Consider the following 18,515-nt stretch of genomic DNA (forward strand, 5'->3'; position numbering starts at 1 on the left):
GAGAGAGTGGCATGGACATATATACACTACCAAATGTAAAATCGACAGCTAATGGGAAGCAGCCACATAGCACAGGGAGATCAGCTCGGTGCTTTGTGACCACCTAGAGGGGTAGGATAGGGAGGGTGGGAGGGAGATGCAAGAGGGAGGAGATATGGGGATATATGTATATGTATAGCTGATTCACCTTGTTATAAAGCAGAAACTAACACACCATTGTAAAGCAATTATACTCCAATAAAGATGTTTTTTAAAATACATTAAAAAAAAAAAAGAAGAAAAAGAAAGAAATTCTAGGGTTTCGATTGGTCTGTGGAAAGGCAAATCACCTGGTCCCACCCAGTTTGTAGAGTTGGGCCTCTATCAGCTTAAGGCAAGAAGGGAAGCAGGGTCTATCTTATTGGCAGCAGTATCCAAAGAGGAAAAACAAGTCATCAGGAGCACAGCTTTTCCTAACACTGTTTCCATCACTTCTGAAAATGCAGTTAGCACATAAAACCGCCACCCTTTCTATCAACAATGGCTAATGGCTTACAAGATGTAAAGTTAACTGCTATCAATGCATCCACTCACCCAAAGGACAGACAACAAGCCCCCAAACTGGGGGGCCGAAACCATTATAAACAATTTGCTACTGCTCTGTTTTGGTTTTAGTTTGGGCAGTAATTTCAATAGCTTTGAAATAAAACAAAGGAAAATCCTACTTAAACAAAGACTTTAAATTGTAGCAGTAACTTAAGGAGAAATCTGCCATATACGTATAATTATTATGGAAATGACAGAAGGCCCAGAGAAACCATATAAGATGCAGTATGAGACAAAATAAACATTCACTTTCACCTGCTGAGAAGTGAACAATAACAAATGACTTTAAATTGAAACAGGCAGGATTTAGGTCACATATTAAAACAGTTCCAGTAATGCACAGACTATCAGTATTAAATTAGTCTATAGATTCTTCTTCTCTGAAATAACAATAAAGGGAAAAATATATCAATTATACCTCATAAAGCTAAAAAAATAAACATAAATAATAATTTAAAAAGAGAAAAACATATAATGGTCTTTCTTGGATTTTTGAAATACATATGATCCTGCCTTGAGGAAGGAAGATTAAAGTTATCCTGGTCCCTTCAAGCACCCACGGATTAGCAATTACAGTTTAAAAAACAAACCACATAATCATCACATTAAATTCTTAGTCAACCAGAGAGGAAGCCCTTAATACGCTGTAAAACAATATAGAACAATTTATACTGTAAAACAATATATACCTCTTAAAATATATAAGCCTGCTCTGAGGCAAAACATTTTATTTTATCACACTTAACTCGGAACTTATGTCCGTATAAAACTTAACTGAAAGTGTACAAGTCAAATGGGCAATATTTAACAGTGTATTGACATTCTCTCTGCACTTACCTGGTCTTTCTCATGGGGTAGAAGGCTGACAGGTGGGAGTGACGATGGGAAAGCACTGGGGTATTTGGGAGCCCCTTTGCCATCTAAGCCTCCATAGTTGACCCTGTATTGCGGTCCGTCTTTCAGTAGCCTCCCATTGTTCACCGCACGTTTGGCCCCCAGTCGCAGCCGCTGCTGAAAGGCTGGGTTGGTGGTGGTGCTTGTGAGATCACTTTGACTTCTGAGATACTTCTCTATGTTCTTCAGGGAGGAGCCATTGGGCTCCTCAAGTCCTTCAATTGCTCTCCTCAGAAGTTTATTCCAATCCACATTGCGGAGATCATTACATGATCCTCTAGACCCCTTGGCTGACTTAGGAAAAGTGCCTGGTTTAACTGATGAAAAGCGCCCAGGGTTGTCTGGGTCCTTATAGGAGGCAAGGCCTTTGTTGGTGACTTTGAGAACTGAGCCATCCTGAACACTGAGTTCCAGCTGTTCAGAGACTGTCTTCTTATCCAACCCATGGGAAGTGCTGACTGCATGGCAGATTCTCTCTTCAGAGGGCCTTTGCTTTTGCTTTTTTATTTTCTGTATAGCTTCAAGAATCCACTCTGTATAAAGTGGGTTTGCAAGTTTTACCATGGTTGACAAATGACTTCTTCAATACAGAAGTTACCCATAGAGGTTCTCCTTGTATTTAACAGAACTTGCACATTTGAAAGTCATTTACAATTCAACAAATGGCCAGAGTATTCCAGACCATATTAAGCAACATCTTACAAACATCCATCCTTTAGAGATTAAAAAGAGGACAAACAGGCAATGTTGATAGTTGTCTTATTTGACCAACAGGAAAAACTGCATTCGGGTGAAGAACATCTTTAACCAGGAAATCAAGACCTTAAAGGATTAAAAAGGGGGGAAAGCCTCTTAATAATGAAACTTCTAAAAATAAATTAAAAGACTCTTTAGTATTACCTTTTCAGATGCAAAATGACCACAGAAGTAATGACAGGCAGGTATTATGTAACAAAGCCAGAGCGACTACATTTGCCAACCAGAAACTGGGTCACAGTCTGAGAAGGAATTTCTTTTAGGATTTTACATGTTATTTATATGAGTCATTCATGGGGCATTTAAGAGATCACATCTAAGCTACATATTTGATGGATAACCTTTATTGAAATTAATAAAATTACATGACAGTGGTTCAAGATATGTCTACTATAAACATAAAATCAACATGAAAGAATAAGTCTATGATGCAAAAAATTTGATGGAAGTACATTAAACCGACTTCAAAAAATCTGAAACTTAAAAAAAAAAAGAGGGAATTCCCTGGCAGTCCAGTGGTTAGAACTCCGCACTTCCACTGCACGGGGCAGGGTTGGGTTTGATCCCTAACCCTGGTCGGGGAACTAAGATGCCGCAAGATGCGCGGTGCAGCCAAAAAAAGAAAAAAGCAATGATCCTGATTTTTCTGTTTCAGCTAAACATTCTATTTCCCAAGACTCACAAGTAAGAAAATTTCTCATTGAGCCATTTCTACAGAATCATGTTTTCCCAACCTTTTGAAGAGGGTCAGTGACATTCTCTAACCCACACGTTGGAAAACTGAAACTAATGTAGTAACATAACCCGTCACCTTTTGAACAATGGAAAACTCTAGGTGTCTTAGTACCCAGTTAGCTCATGAAACTGCTCAATTCGAGCAAGGTTCGTACAAATCTGATACCAGGTAGGGAGTGATACTGCTCTCTGAGAACCTCCAGGTGTACACAAAAATCCCCTAGGTCTCCAATCTGGTATTGAGTACACCTGCCAAGAGCACCAGGCCAAAGCATCCTGGCCTGGGAGTTGGGTCATATCTGGGCTCTAACCTTGCTCTTCATAGATAATATAGTTTAAAGTTTACAGAGTGTGCTGGCGTATAACTTGTCATGTAATCTGCAGGATGACTCAGTGGGTAAACTGAGGCTCGGGGGAAGGTGGAACTCACTCAGTATAAGATTCAGTAATAGACTCAAGGCTCAAATGCCATTATTCTAAAGTCTAAGTCAGCGCTATCTTCACCTGAGCCACGACTGCCTGCTCTAGCTAGTTCTGCCTCTGCAATTAGACAAATAGTATGCTTGCCAGCCCTACCAATGTCTAGCAGAGAAACCCTGGGAAAATGACTTAACGTTTCCATCACTTTACCTGTAGGGAAATAACAGTATATCCCTCCCAGGATTGTTGAGAGAATTAAGTGAACACAGTATTTAATATTCAGTATATAGTAGCTATCATCACTTCCATCCAATACAATGTCTACACACTCTGAAAAATGTCTCATAAAATATAAAATTAAAGTTATCTCTGGTTGTTTACTTACATTTAAGGTACCTCAAAGGGGAAAATAATGTTTCTCCTCAAAACTTTAGCCAGATACACTGAAGAATTTAACATTTGCTCTCAAAGATTCTGTTGCTGAAAACAATTAGGCCATTTAACTATACTAGTTCAGTCAGCTTGAAAGAGGCAATTTTAAAAGGATTGTCCTTTTTGCAATCAGTAAGCTGTAGGTTCACTCCATTTTTCTCCCCTCAGAAACGTGGGGCTAAAGGGACCTTCGAGGTTATCCAGTCCAACCTCTAGTTAAACAGTAAAAGATCCCTTGTTCAATATCCCAACAGATAGGCCATAAGTCTCAAAATACTTCCAGTGATTAAGAATTTGTCACTTCTTAAGACAGCTCATGCCACTGTTGGACAGCTCTAACTGCAATATATTTCTTGCTCACAGGAGCCAAAATCTGCCTTCCCATAACTTCTACCCACTAGTCCTAGTTCCCCTGGAACAATCTCAAGAAATTCTTTAATATGAGGAGCCTTCATATACTTGAAAACAAGTATCTTTTGAAAACTGCTACAATCAAACCCCATTCTACCTCCAGCCCCACCTTAGACCACTCATATCTCAGTTCCTTAACATGCCCACATTATCACAGGTTTCCAAGCACCTCCTCCTCTTGGTCACTCATTAGTTTGGGCAATGCCCATCTTAAAATCTGGCATTCCAGGCATTATCCAATTATAAATGCAACCCAAGGTAACATGAACTTCCTTACCAGGCCTGCCATACAACTGGCTCATGCCAAGCGGGCAGTCCAACTAAAAATCCCAGATATTCTTTCAAAAATTCTGTCAAGCCGAGTCTTTTCATTCTCTTCCTTATGCAAATTTAAATGCTGGGATTTTTAAATTTTATCACAGTGCAAGTACATCTTGTTGGTTTGAGTCTGTCTTCCAACTTGTTAAAAATTGTTTTGAAACTTGATTCTGTCACCTATGTCATCTGCAAATCTAATAAGCACTCCCCTTTGTGTCATTATATAAATTACTGACTGTTAGACTTGGAACATGGTGTGTTTAGAAATGAAATCATTGGCTTTCACAGTGCAACCACTTTCACGATAGAACACAGGAATCACTGCTTTAGTAAGTTTAAAACAGGAAGCTGATCTTTCCAAAGTAAAATGGTTTGGGGCAAAATTTCAATAGAAGACATTTCACCATGTCCAAATAATTATTTCATCTTTCATCATTTATTCAGGATGAACCAACTAATTTAATTTGATTGCACAAAATACAACTGCAGGAAGCAAGAAAAGAGGTCACAGAAAAGTATCCAACATTGCAAAGTTGCTTTCAGGCATTTTGGTTACACAAGCAAATGAACATACATTAAGACAAAACACATTTCATAACTAATAAACACTTAAAATATACCTTCATGACAAGCTATTACCACAATCCTAACCACAATCAAAAGAATTGTTCATCTCCATTACCAACATATTTCAACAAGACTGACATTTTATATCTTAAAAATATAATAAAACAAGGGAAAATACCAGAATTGGAACTCCAAGTGTTTTAAAAGTCCATGACAAAAAAGAAGATTGTCCAGATCTTCAGGCAAATCTGCCAAAAGAAAAAAATGTAAATGTTAATTTGGGGATAAGGACATCCCTAATATTCAGCAACCATCTATGGATCTCCACAACTATTCAATCCAAACAGCTGCAATGAATTTACTGGTATACTATGTTTGGTGGTATGTTAGCTTTCATACCACTAAAGGGTATTTACGAACATGGAATTCAGGATAGGACATGAAGCCCCACAGCGAGCGCCTAAAGAAGTAAACTTTCACTCTTCTTTAAGGCCAGACCTGTTCTCCAAATTTTAAAAAATCAGGTTTGTGATGGAGTCTAAAAAAGAATTCCGTCATTAAAAAAAAAAAAAAAATCCCACTATTACTCAAATAGCCAGGCAGGTATAACATTTCGTCTGGAGGAAAAAAAAAAAGTCGAACATTGTTTAAAGGTCAATATTAACTTTCCGAGGCAACATTCACTATTTGTCCCAAAGGTCACCTGGCATCTAGGTACTGATTGAAGTATATGGCCAATAACTACACCTAAGAGAAGGATGCACCATTTTCCACAATAGTAAGTATGTGCTGGTACAGGTCACATTTCAGGGCAGTAGTGATCATTTTTACTTCAAAGGCAAAAAATAAATGTAAAACAACACTGTGAATAGCTGCACTTTGATAGTGTACAAAACAACCAAGCAAGCTTGGATGCCCCTTCTCCCTTCCCCCAGCCACAGACACACACCCCACTCCTCAATTTAATATCAAAATTAGCTCTCATCTGACACTAACCAACAGAGTTAATTAGGCAGAAGCAGATGTAACTCAGCAGCTCTTTGCTACAAGCCGAATCAGTGTTAAAAACATACACACACACAGAGCTAGGAGAGGAACAAAATCAGAAGTCTCTTATCTGCAGCCAATTCTCAACTAAACACATGTATATTATCCACTGCAAATTTTTTAATCTTAGGCTGGTTTGTTTCTGACATCCCACTGGCCCCACTGTAAACTGGTATATGCTAAGAGAATAGATTGAAAACCAATTTAATTTTAGTCTAAGCAGTATCTAACTAGAAAGACAAATCTAAGGAAAAATATGCATAATTCATTCAAAAGGCAAATAGAAATGTTTCTTCCCCTGATTCAGAATTATCCATACCACTTCTCTTTTCCAGAGCCCTAGGATTTGTTTCATACGTAGATAGCATATTCTATTACAAGTACGACCCTAAAAACCATTATTCTCTTTTCATTTTTTTCTATAAAAACTTGAAAGTTGGACTAAAAGCCTATCAAAATGAGAATGAGTCATTCCAAATTAATTCTGGGGACTCATGCTACATCAAAATTAAATTATTCTATTTTCTAAGGTTTTGAATCATTTTATTTTTAACTACAAAATAACATCAGTAAATTATATGGTTGTATCATACAGTCTTATAGTAAAACATTATTTACATCACTCATTACACACTATTCTAAACAGATCTAGAGAAATGCTTAGTCCAACACTGAGCTTTTGGCTTCATTAGTATTATATAAATATCAACACTATTCAGAAATACACATGTCAGCAATAAGAAGAGTCAAAATATCCTGGATCATAAATAATATGTGAAGCCTCCTCTAAGCTTTTGCTAAAGCTGTGTGTTGTTTCAAAATTAATGTCATAACACTCAAGTCATGAGATTGTGGATGAGCCAAAAACAGTGGTAGAAAAAAATAAAGATTAATAGAGTTTACTCTTTTGTCATCCTGAGTTTCACTTGCTAACAGTTATTTTTAGCTCTCTCACTTTTATAGGCTCCTGGATTTTTTCATAGCCTGCTATGTAATTGAGTGAGGATCCACAAATCTTAACAATATCTTCTGAAACAGAACATACACTGCTTAAGGGAAGGGACCTTAACTTTTCTTCTGTAACCACCCAACACAGACCATTAGCACAGCTGCTCCAAACAGCATCCTTGGTGAACAAACACCTGCTGTCTGACAACATCAGATACATCCATACGGTGATACTGGCTAACTTTCAAGTCCTAGATGCATCTATTTCCCTTAAAATTAATGCTCAAGGCCCAAAACATGTGAATTGGGAGGTGAGGTTATAAATACTAATCAAAGAACAACCAACAAATATTTAGTGAGATGTTGTTCTTTGAGTACAGCCCTATGGTAGATGCTGTGGGTATAAGAAGCAATTAAGCACCATTTGGTGGTTCCTCAAAAAGTTAAACATAAAATTACCGTATGACCCCACAATTCCACTGCTAGGTATACACCCCAAAGAACTGAAAACAGGTACTCAAATAAGTACACGTACACTCGTGTTCATGACAGCACTATTTACGATAGCCAAAAAGTGGAAAAAGGCCAATGTCCATCAACAGATGAATGGATGAAGAAAATGTGATATATCCATACACTGGAATATTATTCAGCCATAATAAGAAATGAAGCAGTGATACACGCTACAACATGGATGAACCTCAAAAATATGTTGTAAAAGAAGCCAGACACAAAAGGTTATATATCATAATAATCCCATTTATAGGAAACATCCAGAACAGATAAAGCTATAAACACAACGTAGATTGGTGGGGCCTGGGCAGGGATGGGGGAAGTGGTTAGGAAAAAACTGCTTAATGGGTAAGGGATTTTATTTTGGAATGATGACAATGTTTTGAAACTACATAGAGGTGGTGGTCACACAACACTGTGAATATACTAAATGTCACTGAATTGTTCACTTTAAAATGGTTAGTTTTGGGCTTCCCTGGTGGCGCAGTGGTTAAGGATCTGCCTGCCAATGCTGGGGACATGGGTTCGAGCCCTGGTCCTGGAAGATTCCACATGCCATGGAGCAACTAAGCCTGTGTACCACAACTACTGAGCCTGCAAGCCACAACTACTGAGCCTGCAAGCCATAACTACTGAGCCCATGCACCACAACTACTGAAGCCTGCACACCTAGACCCCAAGCTCCGCAACAAGAGAAGCCACCACAATGAGAAGCCCATGCAGCACAACAAAAAGCAGCCCCCTCTTGCTGCAAGTAGAGAAAGCCCACGTGCAGCAACGAAGACCCAATGCAGCCAAAAATAAAGTAAATTTATAAAAATAAATAATAAATAAAATAAAATGGTTAGTTTTATGTTATGTGAATTTCACCCCAAATTATTTTTTTTAAAAAGAAATAAAGCACTAAACTATAATAGCAACCATTGTCTGACACCTACTGTGGACCAGGCACTCTACATAGATTATCAGTAAACATTAAAATAACCCTGTAAGGTAGCACTGTTGCCCGCATTTTGCAAAAGAAAAACTGATTCCTGAAGGTCAAGACCTCAGACCACTAAGTCATGAAAGATTTTAATTCAGATGCTAAAACCTAAACACTTTCCTGTCTCTCCACTGGTTTTCAAACTAGGCTCCTTGGACCTCTTGTGAGAAAGTGCCTTGGGTATGGGCACCACCTGCAGGTGCCCCTGTGGGTTAAACACTAGGCCCACCATAATCCTTTGCACCAAACAAAGCATCTCTACCTTAACTATTCTATGTATAATGGGCTTCTCCATAAGATTCACTTTAAAGAAAGGGTTCCACTGAATACAGAAGGAAAAATGTCTGAAAACAACCGTGACTATTCCTTGTTGAGTGTGGATGGGTAGAACATCCTTTGGACAGAGAGGACTTAAACTGGACCTTGAAAGACAAGGCAAAACTTGGACAACTGCTTGGCCTCTCCACCCCAATTCAAATCCTTTGTGGCCCAGTACAAACAGACACCTTCTCAGAAGCCCTACATCACTTTGTCTAACAGGAAGCTTTTAGCTTTCTCATTATTTGGCATTCATTTTCCACTTTGTATGTTGCTTACTCATACACGGACCTCATCTCCCCTAATAGACTGTACAATTCTTTAGAACAGGACTCATGTTTGATTCATCTTGGCGTGCCCCAAGACTTCCCAGGACCACAACTTAACATAAGAAGGGCTCAATGCCTATTTGTTAAATGAATGCATCACTAAATGAATGAAGAGAATCTAGGAGAAGGCACAGAGATAAGAATGAGCTGTCAGACCAAAGGGATTCGTAATCCATGTGCATGCCTGGAGTGGGGATGTGTTGAAGAGGAATAAGAAATAAAGTTGGCTGTGACAAAAGCCAGGCTGAGGCGTGTGAACATGACAGATGAAGTAACAGAAAGCCACTGCAGGAGTAGTGACAAAATAAGGTACAGTGGAGTGCAAGCACACACACATGCACGCACACACAAATTTGTTGAACGTTTGAATAATTCTGGCAATGGTATCCATCCAGTATAGGCTGGAGGGAAGTATAACTGAAGGAACAAACAAAAGCAACCAGTATTTCCTCTCTCCACATATCAATCGTGTTCAACTTATATTTATGAGCCTAACTCAGCAGCAAGCCCAGAGTAGGCACTCCATAAATGTTAGCTGAATTGAATATTTAATTTCCCATCTTTTTAGAATAATACTAAGTTCTTTCTCACTACTCATTAACATAGAGAGTTTTCAATTCATAAGCTAATAATGTTTTCCAAGGATTTCTAAGAGGCTAAATCACCATGAAAATTATCATTTCAACTAATACATATTATATTAATTGGAAGTTTAATTTTTCATGTCATGCGCTCCTAGTTGACAATATCCTTGTCATGTCATTAAACTATAATTGTGTAAATCTGCTTCAACAAACAATAACTGAACCATCAATAAACTATTATGGCTTCCATAATCCCTAGCAAAGATTAGTTTCAACATCATCATCATAAATTAGTAGAGACATGTCCCAAATCTCCTGGTGAAGCCATGAATTATGTTTGCATAGTCATCCCTGCATTTAAGTGCTCAACAGTTTCAGTCTCTAAACTTTAATCACACTGTTAGGAACCTCACAGGAAATCTGATCCCTTGTAAAACAGAGGATTTTAGAGACAAGATGAAAAGTCATGTGTAGTCATCAGGTCTTTGGAGCCAGGGTACACTGATTAGTAATGATATTATAACTAAGCACTCTCACTTAAGAAATAATCAACTAGGGCTTCCCTGGTGGTGCAATGTTTAAGAATCCGCCTGCCAATGTAGGGGACATGGGTTCAAGCCCTGGGCCGGGAAGATCTCACGTGCCATGGAGCAACTAAGCCCATGCACCACAACTACTGAGCCTGCGTGCCACAACTACTGAGCCCATGTGCTGCAACTACTGAAGCCTGTGCACCTAGAGCCCGTGCTCCACAAGAGAAGCTACTGCAATGAGAAGCCTGCGCACCACAATGAAGAGTAGCCCCTGCTCGCTGCAACTAGAGAAAGCCCGTGTGCAGCAATGAAGACCCAACACAGCCAAAAATAAATAAATAAAATAAATAATTTTTTTAAAAAAAGAATCAACTAAATTTAGAGTGTCTTTTTTGGCATTTTAAAACTGCTATTCAATCCTAGTTTTCTTCCAAATCTCAAATGAGCTTTAGCTGGGTTTTAATGACAAAGACTGAGAATGACATATTAAGAAGAAAATCTGACATCTGAATTTTTTAAAGATTATTTTGAAAATACACATCATTTCAGAATTCTGCATTAACTTTATCACAGATGTCTTCAAGCAGGATATCCAGTGTAGCCTTACAACACATTAGGGGGCTTCCCTGGTGGTGCAGTGGTTGAGAGTACGCCTGCCGATGCAGGGGACACAGGTTCGTGCCCCGGTCCGAGAAGATCCCACATGCCATGGAGCGGCTAAGCCCGTGAGCCATGGCCGCTGAGCCTGCACGTCCGGAGCCTGTGCTCCGCAACGGGAGAGGCCACAACAGTGAGAGGCCCGCATACCGCAAAAACAAAACAAAACAAAACACATTTAGGGTTGCCCTCTGAGAATCTCAAGAAAATTACAGATTTTTTTAAAGGAACACATGTACATACAGACATTTGCACACAATTTCAAGGGCTTACAGAACCTTTACTGCCCATCCAAGGACCTCTTAAGGTCCACGCACTACTCTACCTATTTTAACATACACAGAGAGGTCAACAGTTTTATCCAGTTTCACAATAATTATCTTTATGAGTGCTTAAAGTAGGACATATTACATTAAAAGAAAGTTATTCTCACCGGATTTGGATCTTATCAAACAGGCTTGTGTTAACAAGGTGATGTGCTATGATGGGATGGATCTAGAGAGTTCAGAAATCAAGTCCCCACCTTGTCAGCTACCTAAACTGGGATATTGGACATGTTACTGAATCAATCTGTCTCAGTTTTCCCGCTTGTAAAAATGAGAAAAATGTACAGTTTTGCAGAACTGTAAAGAGGAATAATTGAGATAACAAATATGAAAGAACCAACGATGGTGGCAGACATGTAGCAGGAACACAATAAAATGCTAGCTCATAAAAGGAAAAAGGGCAATACAGTCAGCTGGAGACCTGTAAAATCTAACCTGGCTGAACTTCTGTCTATATGACCATTTTCTCCTATGAGACAGGGGAAGTCAGCACCTGGCTCTTAGTTACAGTTGCAGACAAGTAAAAATTCAAGACAGAGAACAGAAGAAAGTGAAGAAAAGCACAAATAGATTTGTAATGGAGAGGATGGAGTCAAAAGAGTGTGTTTGACTCATAATCATATATCTTTTAAGGTCAGTAAAGCTTTTACAATACTGATAGGGGAATATCTAAACCTGAGGGTAGGAAAAGAGTCTTAAAACAAGACACAAAAAGCACTAACCATAAAGAAAAGACCAGTAAATTTGACTCCATTAAAATTAAGAAGTTCTGTTCATTAAAAGACACCATAAAAAGAGTGAAAAGGCAAGCCAGAGAACGGAGGAAGGCATTTGCAACACACACACAGGACAAAGAATTTGTATCCAGAGTAAATAAAGAACTTCTAAATAGCAATGAAAGACACAAGGACCAATTTACAAAAAGGCTGGTGGGGGTGGGGACCGACTTAAACAGGAACTTTACAAACGAGGAAATCCAGGTAGCCGATAAATATATGAAAAGCTGTTCAACCTCCTTACTAATCAAGTAAATGCAAAGTTTACCAGATAGGCTAAATTGAAAAAACTAAGTTGGGGAGGATGAGAAGACAGGGATCTATATATCTATATCTATATCTATATATGAGATAATATACTGGAGGGAGTATAATGTGGTACGACACTTTGGAAAACAGTCTGACTGGTACCTAGTAAAGTTGAAGACAAGCATACCCCGTGACTAGGGCAACCATACAGCTCATCATCCAAATCCAGACACTGCTGAGAATTAAAGGTGCTATACTACTAATTACACCGGGACAACAGGCATAAACAAGCATAAACGGTCACGCTGCCTGTGAACAAGCAGTTCCATTCCTAGGTGTACACCTCAGAGAGACTGTGCACGTACGCACCAGATGACGGATACAGGAACACTCACAGCAGCTTAGTTCACAACTTCCCAACACTAGAAACAACTCAAATATCCAGCAAGAGCGGAATGGATGATACAATGGAAGATTGTGGGAGTCCTAAAATAAAGGCGCTTAAAGGTGCTTTGGAAATGCAAATTAAAGCATTACAGGGAAGAAATATCCCTTCCTCACACTTCTCCCATCCACTAGTCATTTACTGTTCTGTAATCAAAGATGGATCACTACAGCTCACACATCCCTGCATTCATAAAACAATTCCTTTTCTCTCACTTGATAAAAATACAGGCATCCGTATACACGGTATGCACGAAAACTGAAACTATTGTGTTGAGAACTATCTAAGAGACTGAAAAGTCACCTGTGAGGAACCCTGGCATTTAGTAAAGCCATATCGGTTGGCTAAGTCTTTTAACTGGCATTCGAAAGTCCATGAAAGTTTCTGAAGTACATTAACATTATTTATGGAATTTTCTCAACTACCTTCCAATACTCACCCTATTTTATCTTTCATTCCCGTTATGCCTTACATCTGACAAGCAGTGCAGAGACAAACATTTGGTGTAACGGCAATGACATAACATCCACTCTACTCAGAGGCCTGGGTTTGGCTGGTAGGCAAAATTTCAACGGACTGTGTCATTACCACTAGCCAGCCATTCCCCTAAGTTCCTCCTTTAATGTTAGAACCTTCCTCTGCCTCTATCTTTTCTTCTGCTTTTTTTCTTTAACCATCACTTCACCTTCTCAACCTTCAACCCTAAGTATAAGTTATCAGGTAAGAATCTTATCCTTTACTGAAACATGCATTATGCTTTCCTTCTTAAAAACATGAAAAAAAAAACCCTGCCCCAATTCACTTTGATAAATGTGTGAAGAATTTATGAATTAAAAAAAGAATGGAGGGCTTCCCTGGTGGCGCAGTGGTTAAGAACCCGCCTGCCAATGCAGGGGACACGGGTTCAAGCCCTGATCCAGGAAAATTCTACATGCCGTGGAGCACCTAAGCCCCTGCACCACAACTACTGAGCATGTGCTCCAGGACCTTGAGCCCCAACTAATGAGCCTGCATGCCACAACTACTGAAGCCTGCGCGCCTAGAGCCCGTGCTCCACAACAAGAGAAGTCACCACGATGAGAAGCCCGCGCACCACAACAAAGAGCAGCCCCCGCTCCATGCAACTAACGAAAGCCCGCGTGCAGCAACGAATACCCGATGCAGCCAAAAATAAATACATACATAAATAAATAAATTGATTTTTTAAAAAAAGAATGGAGTGTTTTACTTCAGGGCTATCCTAGAAAATTTAGGGTACACAAGACAGGAAGAATGTACTTTACTCGTAGTCTTACAAAACAAGCCAACAAACACACACCTTTTTTCGAGTACCACATAACTATCCCAACATTCCCATTAGCTACTCCCACCTCCTGTCCCTGTATGGAGGAGTCTTCATATACTCTTTCTCTTTACCTTGAATTTCTGGGTACCTCCACCCCAAACTTGTTTCATTGGTTCTCTTTTCCTATTTTCCACGTTTGTAATCTAACCCCTCCTCTGCCTTTGCCCCTTGTCTCACACCACTCCCTGCACTCACCTCAAAGTACTTACAAGTTCAAAACTACACAATTGCCCTTTCCTGAGGTAGTACACAGGGAGCCTCCTTCTGAGACAGACACCCTGTTCCCCCTTTCCTGACCCCAGCTCAAGTTACACCCAAGAAATCCAGCCTATCTAACAACCCTGTATTCTAAACTAACACCTTTCTCTGCTGCCCCATCCTCACTCTGGGTGCAGTCTAAATCACATTCACCCAGCCCCACCCATCTTTCTCCACATCTGTCACCCTTTCCAACCTCCTGACCCCATGAGATTTTCTGCTAGATATATTTTGCATATATCTAAGTTCTAAGTAGCCTCACTTCACATTTAAGTCTGCTGTGCTGTCTTATCTTTCAGAGACTCTCAAAAATATCTATCCCATCCCTCCATGTTTTTTTTAATGCTTCCTATTCCCCAAAGCTAGCAAACCTTCCTATTCCAACATGCCGATTCACCCACATACCTCCTTCCCACCACAGTAAATGTACCTGTTTCTCAGTTTCCCCAATACTTCCTCCAATCCAATGTCTACTCTGCATCGCTTTCTCAACACTACTGCACACCTACCACACCCAAATTCATTCTTACTCTGCCCCCAGATAACTGCAATCTCACCCTTCTTCACCATTTCACCTGCCCCTCGGTCCCCCTTCCACATCTCCAATTTTGCACTCTTCCCACTCTCCCCTCTGCACCTGCCTGCACACCTCCAGTTTCCCCTCCCACCCACCCCCTCACTGGGAGTGTACTTCCCAGACACTCACTGGCCCCCCCACCGTTCCTACTGAGTCTCTCCCACTCAGAAAATCCCTCCAAACCCCCGCCTTCCGACTACCCGAGCCCCGCCCCCACCCCATATAGCCCCGCCCCCTCCATCCTCGAGCCCCGCCCCTTGCCCTGGAGGCTCCGCTGAGGGGCGGGGCCTATCCCTCCACCCCTTTCCCCCGCCCCCTACCGTCACGCTCAGGGGCAGCCTGACCCCGAGCGGCCCCGCGGTGACCCTCGCGCAGAGGCCTGTGGGAGGGGCAACACAAGCCCCCGATTTCCCCCCCCCCTCCCGCCCAGTCTCCTCCCCCTGGGAACGCGCGGGGTGGGTGACAGACCTGGCCGCGCGCCACCGCCACCGCACCTGCCGGGGGCGCTGCCGCTGCCTGAGAAAGAAGCCGCGGCTGCCGCCTGGAGGAGGTGCCGTCGCCTCCGCCACCGCTGCCGCCGCCGCCAGGGGTAGGAGCTAAGCCGCCGCCATTTTGTGTCCCCCTGTTGTTGTCGTTGACATGAATCCGACATGACACTGATTACAGCCCAATGGAGTCTCATTAAACCCGAGCCGCGGCCCCGCCCCGGCGCTGCTCCATTGGGCTAGACCGCAGACACTTAGGGCCACCCGTTGGCCTAAGGGTCTGTCTGTCACCCACACAGTAACCACTCTGCAGCCCATTGGGGTAGGATCCTGCCGGTCATCTCGCCTCCGCATAGCCACACCCCTCGACCCATCATCCCCCCCTCCGGTACCACCCCGGGGGAGGGTCCACTGCCAGTACCAATCAACAGACCTCTGGGCCCGCCTCTTCTGGGCACCCATTGGTCCAGCCCTTTTTCTCTCTCCCAGACACCGCGCAACCTCCACTTCCACCTACCCGCCCCTTCTACCTCTAGAAATGGATTGGGTCTACTCGCAGGAGAGGCACTTGGCCTTATTGGCTGCAGACAACGCCAATCAGAGGGCCTATTCCCTCTCCCCTCCCCCACAACCCCAAAGCCCCTAGCCCGCAGCTAAAGTTTGTGTGAGAGCTGATCGCTGGCTGCGGCCGCAGGATTTAGGGGTGGGCGCGGGCGGGCGCGCGCGGGCGGGCACGCGAAGTTAAAATTCGAGGTTCTCAGTCGCTAGCTCCTGCGGTGGAGCGCGCGGACGGGCGCGCCTCCTGGAGCGTTCCATCCCGCCCCCTCCTCCACCCTCTCCCGTCCCGTCCCGGGCGACTACTCGCCCGCCCCCTGGCTCGCATCCTTACCCCCCACGCACCCCTACCCTGCAAGCCTCAGGCCGGGTGCTGGCAGTACGATGTAGCTGCACCCTCCTCGCCATCCCATGCCGAGGGGGAGCAAGCCCTTACCCGCCGGGCGTGCACCCCCCCGGCTGCACACTCGCCAGTGTCTGCAAGCACGTGCACCGTTCGCCGCTGCCTCCAGCCACCCCGGTCCCCGGCTAACCTCGCCTGCAGCCCGGCCAATCGCTTGCTGCCCTTTGTTGCTGCAGCCCGGGTCTCCCCGCTGCCTTCCTCAGCCTCCGCCTCGTCCTTTGCCAGCCGCCCGGGTCCGCAGCGCCGCGCTCCCCCCGCCCGGGACCCACCGCCGCCGCCTCCTTCTCCTCCTCCGCCTCCTCCTCCTCCTCGGCTCCGGGCTGCAGCGCACAGAGCCCGAGGCAGCGCCGCCCAGCCCCGCTCCCCCCGCGCCGCCAGCTAGCCCGCCCGGCCCGGCCGGGGGCGCAGCCTGGACCCCGCCCGCCCCAGTCCCCGCCCCGGGGGTACCTGCCTCCGCCCTGGGGGGCTCCGCTTGCCGCCCTCGGGGGAGGGCGGGGATGCCGGTGTCCGCGGGAGGATGGGGACGCCTGGGCCGTTTGGGGCGGGGAGTGTGCCCGCCAGGGCTGGGACTGAGAGGTGCGGTCCCCGCCAACGCGCCCCCCCTCCCGCCGCTGTGGGCCCCAAACTTCGTCCTCCGCCCGGGCCTTGTACCCTCGGGCGATCGCGGCAGTTTTGGGGTGGGGGATGCCTCAGGAGCTGTGTCTACCCTGATCAGGAGGAAGAGGGAGCAGTGACATTCAGCGACTGCGGACAGGGCACGGCGGCGGCATCCTTGGGTGGGAGTGGGGATGTCACACGCGGGCTGGAGGGGGAAGCTGCCCCTCAAGATGCCCTCTCCCGGCCTGCGAGGAGCTGGAGAGCTCTAAGCTGCGTTCTCAGTGCTTTCTTGGGCGGTGCAGCCGGATGGCAGAGGGGCTGGGGGGTGGGGGGAGACGGCTGGGGGGCCCTTCCCCCTCTCCTCTAGCCAGCGCTCGAAGGAAGGCTGATGGCGAAGTTCGGTTTTCCAGGCTTCCCCTGGGCCCCCCGAGTTCCTGAGGCCCACAAGAGGGAGGCTGGGGACTCCTCTGGCCGCCCAGGCGAGGCCACTCTGACGCTGCCCACATGCCTCCCATCGCCCTCCAGACTGTGAAGAGAGAGTCCCTCGTTCTTCCCGGAGATGGGTGGGATGCTGGCAGGGGAAACCTCTGAAAATAGAAAAAGTAGGCTCGAGAAATGGCTCCTACAGAGTTTGAGTACGAAGTTTCCCTTCCGAGGCGCCATTTCTTGGTGAGGGGGAGGAGAACTATGGCTTTGTAAAAGAAGCAAGTTTCAGGCATGATGGCCTAGGTGGAAAACCACCTGTTGACTGAAGTCTGTCCCAGGGCTATCTTGGGCCCTGGCAGGGTGACACATGGTCCCAGGGAGAGGAGTCCCCAGGTTGACTCTAGCATCCTCATGGCACTGACACTGCAACAACAGCATCTTCAACTTCCCATTAGAAACCACTGTACAGACTAGGTAGGTACTTTGTTAGAGCAACTTATCTCAAACAAAACAAGCAGCACAGCCCAGTCATCAAATGCAGAGCTCAGCACACACTTCACTTTTTAAAGATGGTCTGCTTCTCTGGAGTGTGAGCTGCCCCTACTGATATGCTTCCTGGCAGCAAGGTGAGAAAGGAGCTAAGACAAAGGGCACAGAGTTGGATGAAAGGATAGAAAAAGGGAGAGGGGGAGCAGAAAAGTAATACTACACTCAAAACTGTCACCGGTTCCATTATAAATCCCTTTTATAGGTGTTTTATTACTTGGTTGTTAGTTTTTAAAACACAAACCTCTTTAGATTAAATCTTGGCATTCACGGGCTCAGCTCAGGGAAACAAAACACAGGGAAAGCTCCACCATCCGCCATTGGCTTGGCTACTTTTGAGTTACATTACTGATAAAACAAACAGCAGGTTGGGTTTCCTCAGAGTCTCTACCTCTTTTATTTAGTATCTTCAGTAGCTGACTGAAGGTGAATTTTTACAAGCCATTAGTTTATAATTCAGTCTAGTTCATTTAGGTATTTCAAAGAGATGGACAT

At 43.9% G+C, this 18,515-nt stretch overlaps 1 protein-coding gene across 1 annotated transcript in view; it reads right to left on the reverse strand.

Moving 5' to 3' along the window:
• The window catches only part of KAT6B (lysine acetyltransferase 6B), a 179,427-nt gene extending 163,657 nt beyond the window's left edge, over positions 1–15,770 (reverse strand). The window contains 3 exon segments of the mRNA XM_059053107.2: positions 1,423–2,301; positions 5,297–5,366; positions 15,477–15,770. Of these exon segments, the coding sequence (XP_058909090.1) occupies positions 1,423–2,043 (621 nt within the window). The 5' untranslated portion in view covers positions 2,044–2,301; positions 5,297–5,366; positions 15,477–15,770.
• Positions 15,771–18,515: the final 2,745 nt, after the last annotated feature.

The sequence above is a fragment of the Kogia breviceps genome, chromosome 2, assembly GCF_026419965.1.
Source record: "Kogia breviceps isolate mKogBre1 chromosome 2, mKogBre1 haplotype 1, whole genome shotgun sequence".
Lineage (NCBI taxonomy): Eukaryota > Metazoa > Chordata > Mammalia > Artiodactyla > Physeteridae > Kogia > Kogia breviceps.